We start from the raw sequence: 18,843 nt of genomic DNA, 5'->3' as shown, positions 1-18,843 counted from the left end.
CTGCTCACAGTGCCAAAACCACTGGTAAATGGTTTACTGACCATGGTATTACTGTGCTCAATTGGCCTGCCAACTCCCCTGACCTGAACCCCATAGAGAATCTGTGGGATATTGTGAAGAGAAAGTTGAGAGACGGAAGACCCAACACTCTGGATGTGCTTAAGGCCGCTATCGAAGCATCCTGGGCCTCCATAACACCTGAGCAGTGCCACAAGCTGATTGCCTCCATGCCCCGCCGCATTGAAGCAGTCATTTCTGCAAAAGGATTCCCGACCAAGTATTGAGTGCATAACTGAACATAATTATTTGAAGGTTGACTTTTTTTGTTTTAAAAACACTTTTCTTTTATTGGTCGGAATGAAATATGCTAATTTTTTGAGATAGGAATTTTGGGTTTTCATGAGCTGTATGCCAAAATCATCAATATTAAAACAATAAAAGGCTTGAACTACTTCAGTTGTGTATATTTGAATCTAAAATATATGAAAGTTTAATGTTTATCAGTGCATTACAGAAAATAATGAACTTTATCACAATATGCTAATTTTTTGAGAAGATCCTGTATATATATATATATATATATATATATATATATATATATATATATATATATAACCGTCTGATAAATATACAATTTTATAGTTAGAGAGATGTGTGTACATGAAGTTTAACCAAAAACAAAGTACAACACCAGCCCATTTCACTGCTGATCCAGAGGAAGGCGAAAACCCTTATAAGGCATAGTGTAATTAGCCCCAGAAAGGGAAAAATTCCTTCCCGACTCCAAAATGGCAATCAGAAAAAAATCCCTGGATCAACAGCACTTGGCGTTATTTAGTAATTGATAATTACATATTTCAGAAGAGATCCTAATTTTTGACCTTACTCAAAAGATTGCTCTATATATACTACTTATAAAAATATCAGCTCATTACATATCAACCCATTATCTAATTTACAAAAACCCTAATCCTAATCTTTACCTAAAGGATGATATAGCAGAAATAAAGGCTTTTACTATTCAGAAAGCATTAACCCATAATGTGACTTACAACTAACTCCCACTCTATAATATCCTTAATATCGTAGCCCACCTCTCATAGCAGCTGATTCAATTATCGATCTAAGATTGGCATTGAAAATATCCAATCTTTGATCAGACAAGTGAACCCTATCAGGGCGGAATAAGTTAAGCCGAGAACCCTCAAACTTATTATGCCAATAAGAAAAACCCCCTATAGCTGGCAGGGATCTAGATAATGCCCTATTAATGAATGTCTTAATGACCCTTAATCTATCTTGGGGAAAAATCCACAACCGTCTGGGAATGATTTCAGAGAAGATCAGTACACATTGGGGAATAGCTTCATGGATGCGCATGAAATCATATTTCATACGGTGTAACAAATCAATAGTGTTAGCTTTACCCACATCATTCCCACCCAAATGACAAATAAGAATGTCTGGCGGAGGAAAGTTTCGCATTAAAGAAGTAACCCTACCAAAAAACATATCCCAAATCATCCCTCTAGTACTGAACCAATAGATCATAAAGTTGTTTTTTAGATAAACCAAGGTTTTCCCCATAGCTACTATTAATAGCTTTCCTACGAGCCAAATACACATAAGAATGTCCCACAATCCATACAATCTTCCTGGGTCTAAGATCACAGGGAGTAAAAAAAACTAAAATAGCACAGAACGGGAAATAAGAGGGATCTTGATGGCAACAAGCAGTGGTTTTAAGGTTTAGTTCTTAACCCTTTGATGTTTTAATTCAATTCAGTTGTACTTTGCTCTTATGCACCACTGTTACAAAAAAATAAGCAAGCGACCATCGTTAAAAAGCACCAGTTTCCTAGCTAGTGGTGCTCAAATACCCCTTTTAAAAATTCGAATTTGGTCGAATTCGAATAGTAAATTATTCGAGGTCAGTCGAATATTCGAGTCGAATATTTTTTACTATTCGATTCGACCTCGGACTTCGAGCTCACTATTCGAGTCGGTATTCGAGCTCACTATTCGAGCTGACTATTCGAATTGGCCCAAAATAGCTTCCAACACTTGTTTTGAGGGTGAATGATGCAAGAAACATCTTTTTTTCCAAGTAACAACAGCAAGTGATTATGTGGGGATGTTCCTTTAAAAAAAAATGTGGAAAGAGAAGTTGTGTCCTTAATTTGGTTCAGTAGTGTAGTGTTACTGTATATACTTGTTCTTCTTCTTCTTTATCTTTCTTAATCTTCTTCTAGATCTTCTTCTTCTTCTTCTTCTTCTTCTTCTTCATCATCTTCTTCTTCTTCTTCATCTTCATCTTCTTCATCTTCTTCTTCATCTTCTTCTTCTTCTTCTTCATCTTCTTCTTCTTCTTCATCTTCTTCATCTTCTTCATCTTCATCTTCTTCATCTTCATCTTCTTCATCTTCATCTTCTTCTTCATCTTCTTCATCTTCTTCATCTTCTTCATCTTCTTCTTCTTCTTCTTCTTCTTCATCTTCTTCATCTTCTTCTTCTTCTTCTTCATCTTCTTCATCATCTTCTTCTTCTTCTTCATCTTCATCTTCTTCATCTTCTTCTTCATCTTCTTCATCTTCTTCTTCATCTTCTTCTTCTTCATCTTCTTCTTCTTCATCTTCTTCTTCTTCTTCTTCATCTTCTTCATCATCTTCTTCTTCTTCTTCATCTTCATCTTCTTCATCTTCTTCTTCATCTTCTTCTTCTTCATCTTCTTCTTCTTCTTCATCTTCATCTTCTTCATCTTCATCTTCTTCTTCTTCATCTTCTTCTTCATCTTCTTCTTCATCTTCTCCTTCTCCTTCTTTTTCAATATCGTCTTCTTCTTCTTCTTCACGTATTTCTCTTTTCAAATTTTTTTTTAAAGAAATGCAGCTATTTTTGAGCGTAACAAATAGCTGGTGGGCGCACGCATGTTGGAAGCGCCATTGTATGTGCTCCCTGGCAGTGGAAACACAAAGACAGCAGGAGGTAAATTCAGCAGCAGGAGGAGGAGGATGAGTGTGTGGCAGCAGGCAGTCAATGAGGCAGGCAGCTCGCCGTGACATAATAGCCCTGGTACCTAGCGGTGATACCAGGGCTGTAAATAAACACAACAGGAGGTCCCAGACAGCGGTCGTGCAGCCCACATTGTGTCCAATACACAACTGGGACAACACAGTTTTCAACCCGGGCACCTCAGAAAAATTAAACCTTTTTTTTTTTTTATTGGTTTTTTTTGGTTTTGGTTTTACAACCAATATAGCTATTGTTTTGACGTAATAGCTGGTGGCAGAGTGGCAGCAGAAGGTAATTCTGTGTACCCTGGCAGTGGGAAACACAGACAGACAGCAGCAGCAGGAGGAATGGAGGAGCAGTGTGAGCAGCTATTGTTGTGACGTAATAGCTGGTGGCAGAGTGGCAGCAGACGGTAATTCTGTGTACCCTGGCAGTGGGAAACACAGACAGACAGCAGCAGCAGGAGGAATGGAGGAGCAGTGTGAGTGTGGCAGCAGGTAGGCAGCGTGACATAATAGCCCTGGTACCTAGCGGTGATACCAGGGCTGTAAATAAACACAACAGGAGGTCCCAGACAGCGGTCGTGCAGCCCACATTGTGTCCAATACACAACTGGGACAACACAGTTTTCAACCCGGGCACCTCAGAAAAATTAAACCTTTTTTTTTTTTTATTGGTTTTTTTTGGTTTTGGTTTTACAACCAATATAGCTATTGTTTTGACGTAATAGCTGGTGGCAGAGTGGCAGCAGAAGGTAATTCTGTGTACCCTGGCAGTGGGAAACACAGACAGACAGCAGCAGCAGGAGGAATGGAGGAGCAGTGTGAGCAGCTATTGTTGTGACGTAATAGCTGGTGGCAGAGTGGCAGCAGACGGTAATTCTGTGTACCCTGGCAGTGGGAAACACAGACAGACAGCAGCAGCAGGAGGAATGGAGGAGCAGTGTGAGTGTGGCAGCAGGTAGGCAGCGTGACATAATAGCCCTGGTACCTAGCGGTGATACCAGGGCTGTAAATAAACACAACAGGAGGTCCCAGACAGCGGTCGTGCAGCCCACATTGTGTCCAATACACAACTGGGACAACACAGTTTTCAACCCGGGCACCTCAGAAAAATTAAACCTTTTTTTTTTTTTATTGGTTTTTTTTGGTTTTGGTTTTACAACCAATATAGCTATTGTTTTGACGTAATAGCTGGTGGCAGAGTGGCAGCAGAAGGTAATTCTGTGTACCCTGGCAGTGGGAAACACAGACAGACAGCAGCAGCAGGAGGAATGGAGGAGCAGTGTGAGCAGCTATTGTTGTGACGTAATAGCTGGTGGCAGAGTGGCAGCAGACGGTAATTCTGTGTACCCTGGCAGTGGGAAACACAGACAGACAGCAGCAGCAGGAGGAATGGAGGAGCAGTGTGAGTGTGGCAGCAGGTAGGCAGCGTGACATAATAGCCCTGGTACCTAGCGGTGATACCAGGGCTGTAAATAAACACAACAGGAGGTCCCAGACAGCGGTCGTGCAGCCCACATTGTGTCCAATACACAACTGGGACAACACAGTTTTCAACCCGGGCACCTCAGAAAAATTAAACCTTTTTTTTTTTTTATTGGTTTTTTTTGGTTTTGGTTTTACAACCAATATAGCTATTGTTTTGACGTAATAGCTGGTGGCAGAGTGGCAGCAGAAGGTAATTCTGTGTACCCTGGCAGTGGGAAACACAGACAGACAGCAGCAGCAGGAGGAATGGAGGAGCAGTGTGAGCAGCTATTGTTGTGACGTAATAGCTGGTGGCAGAGTGGCAGCAGACGGTAATTCTGTGTACCCTGGCAGTGGGAAACACAGACAGACAGCAGCAGCAGGAGGAATGGAGGAGCAGTGTGAGTGTGGCAGCAGGTAGGCAGCGTGACATAATAGCCCTGGTACCTAGCGGTGATACCAGGGCTGTAAATAAACACAACAGGAGGTCCCAGACAGCGGTCGTGCAGCCCACATTGTGTCCAATACACAACTGGGACAACACAGTTTTCAACCCGGGCACCTCAGAAAAATTAAACCTTTTTTTTTTTTTATTGGTTTTTTTTGGTTTTGGTTTTACAACCAATATAGCTATTGTTTTGACGTAATAGCTGGTGGCAGAGTGGCAGCAGAAGGTAATTCTGTGTACCCTGGCAGTGGGAAACACAGACAGACAGCAGAAGGGCAGTACACAGCAGCAGCCCACTGTAGGTGTGAAATGTGTGGCTGCAGGCGACGTAATAGTCAAAGTGAACCAGGCTGGCTTAGTGAGCAGGAGCCAGGAGGTGGTAAAGGGTGGTAAGGCACATTAACGATGGTACTAAGTTCCGGCAGCCAGTTCATGTCCCCCTCTCGCCGACAACAGGGGCCAGGAACTCGCCTTCCACCCACGCCTGGTTCATCTTGAGAAACGTCAGTCTGTCCACAGACTTGTGAGACAGACGTGAGCGTTTCTCGGTGACCACGCCACCAGCTGCACTGAAGCAGCGCTCGGACAGCACGCTGGAAGGGGGGCAGGACAGCACTTCCAGGGCGTACTGCGCCAGCTCGCTCCAGATCTCCATGCGCTTGACCCAATACTCCATGGGATCAACAGGGGCATCGCTGTCAAGCCCGCTGTAGGACCCCATGTAGTCAGCCACCATGCGGGTCAGGCGCTGGCTGTGACCGGAGGAGGATGCTGCTGCATGCATCTCCTCTCTAGTCACTGCTGCCGGAGCCTCTACAGTCCTGTAGAGCTCGTGGCTGAGAGACAGCAGGTCTGTGGGGCGCTTGCTGCTGCTGGATGCAGGCACCTGCTGCTGCCTCTGTGCTGGCTGCTGGACAGTGGGGGTGGAAGGCTGGGGGAAGGCTTCCTCCAAGCGCTCAACAAGGGCCTGCTGCAAGCTCCTTATTTGTTGCGCTGGGTCTCCTCCTGCAGGCGGCAGGAACTGGCTCAACTTCCCCTTGAGGCGTGGGTCCAACATCATGCTGATCCAGATGTCCTCCCTCTGCTTCATCTGGATCACCCTGGGGTCCCTGCGCAGGCACGTCAGCATGTGCGCTGCCATTGGGAAGAGGCGGGCCACGTCTGCTGGCACATCGACGTCAGTGCTGTCCTCCTCATCCTCCTCCTCTGCTGCCTCATCCTCTCTCCACCCCCGCACCAACTCAGCTGCACTGCGCTGATCCCCCTCATCAGCAGCCAGGTCAGGGACCTCCACCAAGTCCTCCTCCTCCTCCCCCTCAGAGGTGGACTGTGCAGCTGCTTGCCGCTCCTGCTGGTCCAAGGCTGCCGCTCCCTGTGCCAGCAAAGCATCGAGTGCCCTGTTCAGCAGAGAAACCAGGGGCACCCACTCGCAGACCATAGCATGGTCCCTGCTCACCATGTTTGTGGCCTGCAGGAAGGGAGCCAGCACTAAGCACACCTGCTGCATGTGCCTCCAGTCATCATCGGGGACGATGGACGGGATGTTGCTGGTCTTGTCCCTTCTCTGAGCTGCGGAAACAGTGGCCAGGGCAAGGTAGTGGTTGACAGCGTGCTTCTGTTCAACCAGACGCTCCAACATCGCCAGGGTGGAGTTCCAGCGAGTCGGAACGTCAATGATCAGCCGATGGCGTGGCAGATCCAGCTCCTTTTGCACGTCTTCCAGGCTCGCACAGGCTGCAGCCGAGCGCCGGAAGTGACGCACAACGTTCCTTGCCGTTTCCAGCAGCTCGTCCATCCCCTGGTAGGTGCGCAGGAACTTCTGCACCACCAGGTTCAGCACGTGGGCAAGACAGGGGATGTGGGTCAGGTTTCCCCTGTCTATGGCAGCAACCAGATTGGCCCCATTGTCGGACACCACCTCTCCGACTCTGAGGCCTCTGGGGGTCAGCCAAATCCGCTCCTGCTCCTGGAGTTTGGCCAACACGTGGGCTGCCGTCAGCTTGGTCTTGCCAAGGCTGACCAAGTGCAGCAGCGCTTGGCAGTGGCGGGCCTTCACACTGCTGCTGAGGCGGGGGGTTTGGCCAGGTGTGGCGGAGGATGGCAGAGGATCGGAGGAACCCGCTGCAGTTCCCCTGACCCTGCGGGGTGGCACCACCCACTGTGTTGCTGCTGCTGCTGTGCCCGCTGCTGCTCTCCCATCCTCACCCCCTTCCACCAAGCTGACCCAGTGGACAGTGAAGGACAGGTAGCGGCCTGTCCCGAAGCGGCTGCTCCAGGAGTCCATGGTGACGTGGACCCTTTCACCAACCGCGTGCTCCAGCCCTCGCTCCACATTGGCCATCACAAAGCGGTGCAGTGCAGGAATGGCCTTGCGGGCGAAGAAGTGTCTGCTGGGGAGCTGCCAGTCTGGGGCTGCACAAGCAAGCAGCGCCCGCATGTCGCTCCCCTCCTGCACGAGCGTGTACGGCAGGAGTTGGGAGCACATGGCCCGTGCCAGCAAGCCGTTCAGCTGCCGCACGCGACGGCTGCTGGGAGGCAGAGCCCTAACCACCCCCTGGAAGGACTCGCTCAAAAGGCTCTGGCGTGCCTTTTTGCTGGCACGGGAATCAGCAGACGGAGCAGAGGAGGCCACTGAGGACTGGCTGCCAGAACAGGCCTCAGTGTCGGCGGCAGGAGTTGCAGAGGGGGGAGGAGCAGGGCGTTTCCGCACTCCTGCTGGTGCTGCTGGAGGAGCAGGAGGGCGGGTGGCTGCTGTTGCTGCTGCTGCTGCTGAAGGCTGTGCAGTGATGGGATTGGTGCCACTGCCAGCACCAGATGCCTTCAGCCTCTGGAACTCCTCATGCTGGTGGAAGTGTTTCGCAGAAAGGTGGTTGATCAGCGAGCTGGTGCTGAACTTCAAGGGGTCTGCACCTCTGCTCAACTTCCGCTGACAGTGGTTGCAAGTGGCGTACTTGCTGTACACTGTGGGCATGGTGAAAAACCGCCAGATTGGTGACAAAAACATCCCCCTACGGCATGGAAGCGCTGCTGCCTGTTTCCCTGTGGTGGTTGGGGGGGGGGGGGGGTCTTGGGTGCGGCTGGTGGTGGTACTGGCTGATGCTGCTGCTGCTGCTGCTGAGCCTGAGACACCAGCAGGCTGTGGGACGCTGCCAATGCTTGCAATGATGCGCCTCCTTGCAAGGCCCACAACCGCATCCTCCTCCTCCTCCTCAGAGCTGCTGAGGACGACATCCTCTGGATGTGTTGGCACCCAGTCTCTGTCTGTCACCGGGTCATCATCATCATGCCCCTCCTGAAACATGTCCTGCTCTGATGATGACCCCCCAAACTCCTCTGCTGATGCATGGATGGGACGCTTGACTGTCGCCACAGTCTTGCTGTCCAATCCCTCCTCCCCCAAAGTGCCCATCAGCATCTCCTCCTCCAAATCGCCAACAACAGCATTCAATTGACTCATCATGCCTGGGGTCAAAAGAGTGCTGAGTGACAGGTCGGCGACTGACGGTGAACTGGCCTCCTCCCCAGGCCCTGCTGGGCGGCTGCTGCGAACAGGGGTGGTGGTGGTGAGGGTGGAGGCCTCGGATGCAGAGCTGATGGCGGGCTGCTCATCCTCCGTCATGAGTTGCACCACAGTGTCTGCATCCTTTTCCTCAATGGGACGTTTCCGACCCGGCTGGAGGAAAATGGGAGCAGGTGCTACACGCTGCTGCTGCTGTGTCTCTGCAGCGTGAGTTGCAGATGCTCCTCCTGGGCGGCGCCCAAGGCGTCCACGGCCAGTGGCTATGGGAGGAATGTTAGCCACTGACGCTGCTGCTGCTGCTGCGGAACTGTGCATGGTGGCGCGCCCGCGGCCGCGGCTTGCCACAATGCTGCTCCCTCTCTTCCTGATTCCCTTGCTGCCCTTCCCCTTGCCCAAACCGCGCTGGCTGCCACTTCCAGACATCTTCAATGTTTTGGGCGTATAGACAAAAGTTTTGTAAAAGGGCGGGTGAAAAGTGGGGTACTTTAATGGAGTGGGTTGGTTGGTGAGGTGACTGAGTGAGTGTCCCCTAGTACAGTAAGTAAGTATTAACAGTCAGGAAGTACAACTAGCAGTTACAATAATCAGTAGTAGTAATCACAAGTAAATTTAGTGTGTGTACACTCAGACAGTGAGTGCACGCACGCAGGAGCTAGTAGCCTATGGACACAGTGACTGAGTGTCCTAGACTCCTAGTACGGTAAGAGTAAGTAAGTAGTAACAGTAAGTAGAACTAACTAATAACAATAATCAATCAGCGATCAGAAGGAAATGGAGTGTGGGTGGTGTGTGTGTACACTCAGACAGTGAGTGCACGCACGCAGGAGCTAGTAGCCTATGGACACAGTGACTGAGTGTCCTAGACTCCTAGTACAGTAAGAGTAAGTAAGTAGTAACAGTAAGTAGAACTAACTAATAACAATAATCAATCAGCGATCAGAAGGAAATGGAGTGTGGGTGGTGTGTGTACACTCAGACAGTGAGTGCACGCACGCAGGAGCTAGTAGCCTATGGACACAGTGACTGGGTGTCCTAGACTCCTAGTACAGTAAGAGTAAGTAAGTAGTAACAGTAAGTAGTAGAACTAACTAATAACAATAATCAATCAGCGATCAGAAGGAAATGGAGTGTGGGTGGTGTGTGTACACTCAGACAGTGAGTGCACGCACGCAGGAGCTAGTAGCCTATGGACACAGTGACTGAGTGTCCTAGACTCCTAGTACAGTAAGTAGTAACAGTAAGTAGTAGAACTAACTAATAACAATAATCAATCAGCGATCAGAAGGAAATGGAGTGTGGGTGGTGTGTGTACACTCAGACAGTGAGTGCACGCACGCAGGAGCTAGTAGCCTATGGACACAGTGACTGAGTGTCCTAGACTCCTAGTACAGTAAGTAGTAACAGTAAGTAGTAGAACTAACTAATAACAATAATCAATCAGCGATCAGAAGGAAATGGAGTGTGGGTGGTGTGTGTACACTCAGACAGTGAGTGCACGCACGCAGGAGCTAGTAGCCTATGGACACAGTGACTGAGTGTCCTAGACTCCTAGTACAGTAAGAGTAAGTAAGTAGTAACAGTAAGTAGAACTAACTAATAACAATAATCAATCAGCGATCAGAAGGAAATGGAGTGTGGGTGGTGTGTGTACACTCAGACAGTGAGTGCACGCACGCAGGAGCTAGTAGCCTATGGACACAGTGACTGGGTGTCCTAGACTCCTAGTACAGTAAGAGTAAGTAAGTAGTAACAGTAAGTAGTAGAACTAACTAATAACAATAATCAATCAGCGATCAGAAGGAAATGGAGTGTGGGTGGTGTGTGTACACTCAGACAGTGAGTGCACGCACGCAGGAGCTAGTAGCCTATGGACACAGTGACTGAGTGTCCTAGACTCCTAGTACAGTAAGAGTAAGTAAGTAGTAACAGTAAGTAGAACTAACTAATAACAATAATCAATCAGCGATCAGAAGGAAATGGAGTGTGGGTGGTGTGTGTACACTCAGACAGTGAGTGCACGCACGCAGGAGCTAGTAGCCTATGGACACAGTGACTGGGTGTCCTAGACTCCTAGTACAGTAAGAGTAAGTAAGTAGTAACAGTAAGTAGTAGAACTAACTAATAACAATAATCAATCAGCGATCAGAAGGAAATGGAGTGTGGGTGGTGTGTGTACACTCAGACAGTGAGTGCACGCACGCAGGAGCTAGTAGCCTATGGACACAGTGACTGAGTGTCCTAGACTCCTAGTACAGTAAGTAGTAACAGTAAGTAGTAGAACTAACTAATAACAATAATCAATCAGCGATCAGAAGGAAATGGAGTGTGGGTGGTGTGTGTACACTCAGACAGTGAGTGCACGCACGCAGGAGCTAGTAGCCTATGGACACAGTGACTGAGTGTCCTAGACTCCTAGTACAGTAAGAGTAAGTAAGTAGTAACAGTAAGTAGAACTAACTAATAACAATAATCAATCAGCGATCAGAAGGAAATGGAGTGTGGGTGGTGTGTGTACACTCAGACAGTGAGTGCACGCACGCAGGAGCTAGTAGCCTATGGACACAGTGACTGGGTGTCCTAGACTCCTAGTACAGTAAGAGTAAGTAAGTAGTAACAGTAAGTAGTAGAACTAACTAATAACAATAATCAATCAGCGATCAGAAGGAAATGGAGTGTGGGTGGTGTGTGTACACTCAGACAGTGAGTGCACGCACGCAGGAGCTAGTAGCCTATGGACACAGTGACTGAGTGTCCTAGACTCCTAGTACAGTAAGTAGTAACAGTAAGTAGTAGAACTAACTAATAACAATAATCAATCAGCGATCAGAAGGAAATGGAGTGTGGGTGGTGTGTGTACACTCAGACAGTGAGTGCACGCACGCAGGAGCTAGTAGCCTATGGACACAGTGACTGAGTGTCCTAGACTCCTAGTACAGTAAGAGTAAGTAAGTAGTAACAGTAAGTAGAACTAACTAATAACAATAATCAATCAGCGATCAGAAGGAAATGGAGTGTGGGTGTGTGTACACTCAGACAGTGAGTGCACGCACGCAGGAGCTAGTAGCCTATGAACACAGTGACTGAGTGTCCTAGACTCCTAGTACAGTAAGAGTAAGTAGTAACAGTAAGTAGAACTAACTAATTACAATAATCAATCAGCGATCAGAAGGAAATAGAGTGTGTGTTGTGTGTGTACACTCAGACAGTGAGTGCGCACACGCAGGAGCTAGTAGCCTATATGAACAGTGACAGTGAGTGTCCCTACGGGTACAGTAAGAGTAAGTAGTAAGTAAGTACAACTAACAATAATCAATCAGTAATCAGAAGGAAATAGAGTGTGTGTACACACAGACAGTGAGTGAGTGCACACACGCAGGAGCTAGCTAGTAGCCTATAAACAGTGACAGTCAGTGAGTGTCCTACTCCTAGTACAGTATAACTACAATACTATTAGTAAAGGACAGCAGAAATACTGGTATAGATGATGAGAGAAATAAACAGAGGACAGCTGCCCACAGAGGCAAGGCCCCCCTGAGGCCTAAACCTGTAAGCTTGCAGCAGCTGCCTGTCTCTAATGTAACACACAAGCTACTAACTAAAATACAATGTCTATCTAAATAACAACAATACAGGTGTATATGGCAGGTGTAGGTGAGCAAAAACGCTAGGTAAATGAACACAATAGAGCACTTGCTAAGCCAAAGCACAAAGGAGCAGATCTCTCTCTGTACAAGTCTCAGGCAAGCATGGAAAACCCGAACATGGCGGCCGCTATTTATAGGGTAGGGGCTGGCCAGGGTCCCCCTCTGTGATTGGCTGCCGTCAGAGGGCCTGGGAGCCCTCTGATTGGCTCTAAGCACATCAATCTGGGCTATGACGCTATTCGAGCTCGGTACCGAGCTCGAATAGCGCCGGTTTGCTCGAATAGCTCGAATAGTGAATGGGCTATTCGAGTGTTCTCGAATAGCCCATTCGAATAGCTACAGCTATTCGGAGCTCGAATACCGAGCTCGAATAGCTGAAAAAGAGCTCGAATATTCGAGCTACTCGAATATTCGAGCTCTGCTGAGCACCACTGCCTAGCTGTGATCTTGATCATCTGGCAACAATTCTTTCAAAATCACTCACCAAAATGAGTTTGCAACTCAGGTGTACTGACACAATTCAATGATTATTTGCACGCTTTTTCCAGGTGAATGACTCAGAAAACATTATAGCCAGAGGTTCTGAATTACAGACAGGTAACAAGAAGCCAGCATATAAGGTTTCCAATGATCTCTCATAACAGGTGTATTGTAGATTTGTCTCATTTCCAGATTTGTAGCAACAGCCAGTATAAAGTACAACTGTGTACTGTATAAAGCTGGCCACTAACGATACAATATTTTTTAGCCAATCTTACCATTTCTATGTAATGTAAGGTAACTGCCTAAATTATCTATTCAATATATCACTCAGTTTACCCTCAGTTTACTGCATATATTTGGTAAAATTGGATGAAAAAGATTGTATCATTAGTGGCCACCTGTAGGTGGATGTAAACAATACATTTAGATAACATGAATACAGGAAAAACATTATGAAAGAAAAGTTGCACATACACTTGTCTGGCTTATCAGAAATTCAGAGAATTACATCTTATTTTTAATTTCTTCAAAGCAAAAACTAACTTGGACAGATAAGCTCACTTCATCAAACATACTTAAATAAGAAAACTAACAAACATTAATATGATAAATTATGGGCTGCAACATATATCAAAATCAAAGCATTCCACTCCATTAAAATGAAATATGGAGGTAAACTTGTGGAGTCTGGTTTTAAGTATTCAATTATTAAAATAAAAAGACAAATAGCACAGCTAGGCTCAAAGCCAGCACAAAAATAATGATAATTTAGGGGTCTGTAAGCCAGAGGCCGTAAATCAAGATCTTCAATTTACATAGGAGAAACATTTTTTTCCCTGAGTAAAGATCTGTAATTTATTTCAGAAGTGGTATAGGATAAGAGTGAGTTTGAAAATTAACGTTTCTGTGTGGCACTGAATCGTTAGATCCCCCAGAATACACAAGCAGGAAATGAGTGGATCAAAAGAAAATGTGAGGAAAACACTTTGAATCCTCATAAGGAAATCTCTAGCTCTGCAAAAAACTGTAGTAACACAATGTCTTCAAAACTATTTTCTAAGATCGTTTAAAGAGGAACTATCGCGAAAATCTTAAAATTTAAAACACATCCAAATGAGAAGTACATTTTTCCCAGAATAAAATGAGCCATAAATTACTTTTCTACTACGGTGCTGTCACTTACAGTAAGGCTGTATTCACAGTGGGACGTTGCATTTTAATGCGTTGTTAAAGTTGCAACATGTCTGCGTTAAGAGGTAATGCACTCCTAGCAGTAAGAGTTACCACAACGCAACATGTTTTATGCGACTTTAACGTCGCACTGTGAACGGCCCATAAGATTAGAATTGCAGTGTGGTGAGCTGCATTATAAGACTTTATAACAAGCAACCATAACGTCCCACTGTGAATGCGACATAAGAAGTAGAAATCTGACATAACCGACAGATTTTGGACTAGCCCAGGGATGTCAAACCGGTCCTTCGAGGGCCGAGGTCCTCACACATTTTTGACAAAGCTCGATTTAATTGATGGGTCTGAATCAGGAAAGGTGTGGTCCATGAGGTAGAACACATTCCTCTTTCTCAGTCCATCCTAAACACTGGCATGGATCTGGCCCTCCAGGCCTGGAGTTCGACACCTGTGGACTAGCCCTTCTTTTCATAGGGGGGGTTCTCAGGGTTTTCTTTATTTTTAAAAGCACTTAGGGCCCACTGCACACCAAAAACCTCTAGCAGATCTGCAAAACGCTAGAGGTTTTTGAAACAGATTTCTGAGCGATTCTAAGCATGTATTTTAAACGTGCCTAGCATTTTTTGGAGCGTTTTTGTGTAGCAGATTACAAATATTGTTACAGTAAAAGCTGTTACTGAACAGCTTCTGTAACAAAAACGCTTGGAAAACCGCTCTGATCTAACGTTTTTCAGAGGTGTTTACCACTTTCCTAAACTTAACATTGAGACAGAAACGCCTCAGAAATCTATAAAATGCTGCAGCCCCTGAGTTTGCGTTTGTGGAAAAAACGAACTGCTCTAGTGTGCACCATCCCATTCACTTTCACTAGCCAAGCGGTTTTCCCCCTGCAAGCATTTTAAAAAACGCTTCAGAACCGCTCTGGTGTGCACCAGCCCATAGTGCCAAAATAGTGTGCAGTGAGCAGGGAGGCTGGCCAGCATCTTTGTATTAATAATTTTCAGGGAATGTCTTTATAAAGAATAAAGGCCAGGCTGAGAGTCCCCCATGAAGAGATGGACTAGCCCAAAACCTGTCGGTAATGTCAAAATTTCTACTACTTACTGTAAGTGACGCAACATAGGAGAAAAGTAATTTATGGCTAATTTTACTCTGGAAGAAATGTACTTCGTATTTGTATATGTTTTAAATGTTAAGATGTTCACAACAGTTCCTCTTTAAGCTACTTTTTCTATAAATAAAAATGTGTAGCCATTGTGGCTTTAAAAACTGCCAAAGACTGTGGTCAGGGCCAGATTTACCATAAGGCACATGCCTACAGGCACCCCATGATGTTAAGGTGGCTCCCTCCCCTCCCTCATCGCCTCCCCCTTTGCTATGCCCAGTCCTGATGAGAGTGTAAATGAGAGGTTAATCACCCAGCTCTTGGCATAACACTGATGAGATATTCTTTCAGTTAGGGGCACCTCTAGCTACTTAATACTGAGGTTCATCTAGCTACCTAATATTGAGGGTAATTCTGGCTACCTAATACTAAGGGGCACCTGTAGCTACCTATGACAGGCAAGGGAAGTGAAGGAGAAGGGACAGCTGGGTCAGCCAACACACTTGTGGTGTGGCTTGGCGGGGGTTTGCAGGTTCATGGAGGGCGAAGTATAAGGTGCCAGGACATCTGTGCCTATATGTTCCTGTGAAGTAAATTCGGGCCTGACGGTGGTTATTCTCATTTGCTTTGACAGTACTACTCATGTTGTAGAATTGGTATGGCTAAACGGATTACCGAAAAATACATTTATTCAAAATCACCCATACAACTGGTACCTGTAGTTAACTGTGTCCTACCTCATCCTCCACATCTGCATGCTCTGCAGGAGGTGTGAAGGACCAGCTAAGATGGTCACAGCCAGTCAGATATTAATTTGTTCACATTTAGCATCTCTGCTTTGTCCTGGCCACTGATTGTACGCTACAACACACTGAGGCAGATTAACGTGTTTTGGTTTCTGGACGTAGAAACTACGTCCAGAAACCATGTGCGCTACCGCGCGCCCCCGCGGCCGATCGTGCGCGTGCACGCGCACTCCCGGCCGCGGATTCGGTAGTCAGGGAATTAATGTATCGGACTATGAAGTCCGATCACTGATTCCTCTCCCCCGCTGAAAAAGCGACAGCTTCTCTCGGAAGCTGCGCCTTTTCTGGCCATTCACTTCCTGATGCGCCACTCTAAGCGTGTGTTACGCTTAGAGTGACGTCATGTAAACAAACTCATGGCCGCCATCTTGTGGCCAAAAAGTAATACTACACCTGAAAATAAAAATGAATTAAAATCAACACACATTTACATTATAAATCTATTGTTTACCCCCCACCCTCCCAAAACTACCCAAATAAAATGTTTACTATAAATAAAAAAAACCATTACAATTAAAAAAAAACCATGTAAATATTTACCTAAGGGTCTAAACTTTTTAAATATCAATGTAAAGATGAAATATTTCTATATTTTTTTTTATTTTAAACTTGTTAATAGTGATGGATGCAAAATGGAAAAAATGCACCTTTATTTCCAAATAAAATATTGTCGCCATACATTGTGATAGGGACATAATTTTAATGGTGTAATAACCGGGACATATGGGCATATACAATACGTGAGTTTTAATTATGGAGGCATGTATTATTTTAAAACTATAATGGCTGAAAACTGAGAAATAATGAATTTTTCCATTTTTTTCTTATTCTTCCTGTTAAAATGCGTTTACAGTAAAGTGGCTCTTAGCAAAATGTACCCCCCAAAGAAAGCCTAATTGGTGGCGGAAAAAACAAGATATAGATCAGTTCATTGTGATAAGTAGTGATAAAGTTATAGGCTAATGAATGGGAGGTGAACATTTCTCTCGTGAAAACCACGGAACCTGAATGGGTTAATCATGAAGGGCTATGAACAAAGATCATCACTATATCCACAGATGTAGGTTAAAAATCTACTGTGCAAATATCAGTCCTACCAGGCTCACTGGCCTGTGCGTGTGTGTATACAGCCTTAGGATTCTAGGTCCACTTCTTTTATGTGAAAGCAATCTCATTATCAATATAGATTCATAATGTTAAGCTCTTATGCAACAAAGAGAAGCAGCTATGAATGGTCACCAAATGTTTGAAAGTACCTTTGCTCCAAAGTTCATTCAGCAGAATGTTGTCCAAAGGTTGATTAAGAACAATGAGTCCACATTTTAAATGGCCTGCAAGAGAAAGAGAACTATTTTAATTTCAGTGTAAATACTGAAAAAACACTCACAATCCTGAATCAACCCTATATAAATGTTGCAGTAAGAGGGCAATAAACAAAGAAAGAAGCTTATGAGGCTTGACTGTGTATGTGTATTTCTTCTCACTAAATGCTGACTGGGGTCTAATTCGAAATCCATAGCCAATGTTTCGAGAACCATTGCCTAAAACCTATTACACAGTAATAAAGAACCTCCCTCTCTCACCTATGGGTGTCATGTCTAAATCCCCAATTCTGACTGCTGTTCTCTAGAATAATGCTGGGATAGTCTCCTTTATGTTCTGCTTTCTAAGACTACAGTTAGCTGGTTAGGTCAGGGAGACCAGCACATAGCAACAAGTATAAAAATACAACAATGTTCAAAGCCCAGTTTATTCCAGTTTATTTCATGAAACCTGGCAATCCTGAGAGCATGGATCATTGCTATTATTACATTCATAAAATCAATAAACAAAAAACATTTTATAGAATTAAAGAATTTCTTTGATAAAACAGAAGTGGAAGACACTGCATTACCCGTGACTTTTACCCTTTTCAACTGAAATGTACTCAACACTTTGCAACTGGGCCTTTCAGAGCTTTTGTAAATTAAGCCTATTAAAATGTCTTGCTATGCCTGTTCCAATAGACCAAACCTTCTGAACATCCAGAGAGCTCCTGAATAAAAGGCGCAATGCTATAGAGGGGGTTTTATCTACCTAGCTTGTAGCTAACTTTAATTGAGTTCCATCTGGTCATTAATCTGGCCATTGGCCTTTTCTTAATGTTACAATTGACAATACTATTGTATTGTCAATTGTAACATTAAGAAAAGGCCAATAGTATTGGTAATAGTATTAGCAATATTACCAATACTAGTGGCAAAAAGTGGCAACTAAAGCCCAATAGTACTGGCAATATTACTAATACCAACAGCAGCAGAGTTCTGTCCGCGGCATACTGCGCAGGCGCAGTACGCTGCGGATGTGAGCTTGATTGACAGGGGCGCTCTAGGCGGGCGCAGTAAGGACGACCTCGAGGTCGTCCTCTGCACTGTGCGGGGACCCCAGGATGGCGGCTGCAAACGGAGCTGTCAGCATGGAACAGACAGCGGCAAGAGGCTGGAGAATACCCCAGGCAAGTAAATCGGCTTTGCTATTATTTGCATGATGACTCCTTTAAAGGGACACTTAAGCCAGAAAAAAAAATGAGTTTTACTCACCTGGGGCTTCTACCAGCCCCCTGCAGCAGTCCTGTGCCCTCGCAGCCACTCACTAATCCTCTGGTCCCCCGCTGCCAGCTAGTATCGTTTTTGCCGACAGGCCTGTCAAGACTGGCCACGCGTAGCTTTTTCTGCATTCCCGACTGTAATTAACACTATTGCGGGCCGCAACGCGTACAAAAATACGTGTTGCCGCATTACATGTAACTAAACAGAGGAAAGTAGTTCCCTTTAAGTACCGCACCACTCCAAAATAATAATCAAACATCAACTTTATTCAATATACATAAAAACACTTAAAAACCAAAATTGGCAACCATGTCAAAAATACTGGGGTAACATTCAATAATGAAAAAGTACATCAAATCTCCACATAATGTATCACAAACCAATATTACACCTGTACAAACAAATATGCATAACTGTGAACGTCCACGTTGCTACCCAAGCAATGTGAAAAAGGTTAGAAGCGAACCAGCATCACAGAGGTAAAAGGCCGTGATGAAAAGTGAACAAGTGAATAAACAAACAAAGGAGACCAGTACAAATAGATCAGAGTAAAGTGCTACAGTGCATGAAAAAGTCA

General features: G+C 45.3%; 1 protein-coding gene across 6 annotated transcripts in view; it reads right to left on the bottom strand.

The window, feature by feature from the left end:
* TPK1 (thiamin pyrophosphokinase 1) overlaps window positions 1-18,843 on the bottom strand; it is a 763,520-nt gene that overhangs the window by 554,998 nt on the left and 189,679 nt on the right. For all 6 annotated transcript variants that reach the window (XM_068234504.1, XM_068234503.1, XM_068234506.1 and 3 more), the window contains one exon: window positions 16,935-17,009. In XM_068234504.1, the coding sequence (XP_068090605.1) occupies window positions 16,935-17,009 (75 nt within the window). The remainder of the gene's footprint in view (window positions 1-16,934; window positions 17,010-18,843) is intronic.

This window comes from Hyperolius riggenbachi, chromosome 5 (genome assembly GCF_040937935.1).
Source record: "Hyperolius riggenbachi isolate aHypRig1 chromosome 5, aHypRig1.pri, whole genome shotgun sequence".
Classification (NCBI taxonomy): Eukaryota; Metazoa; Chordata; class Amphibia; order Anura; family Hyperoliidae; genus Hyperolius; species Hyperolius riggenbachi.
This window is presented reverse-complemented; position numbering and strand designations above follow the sequence as displayed.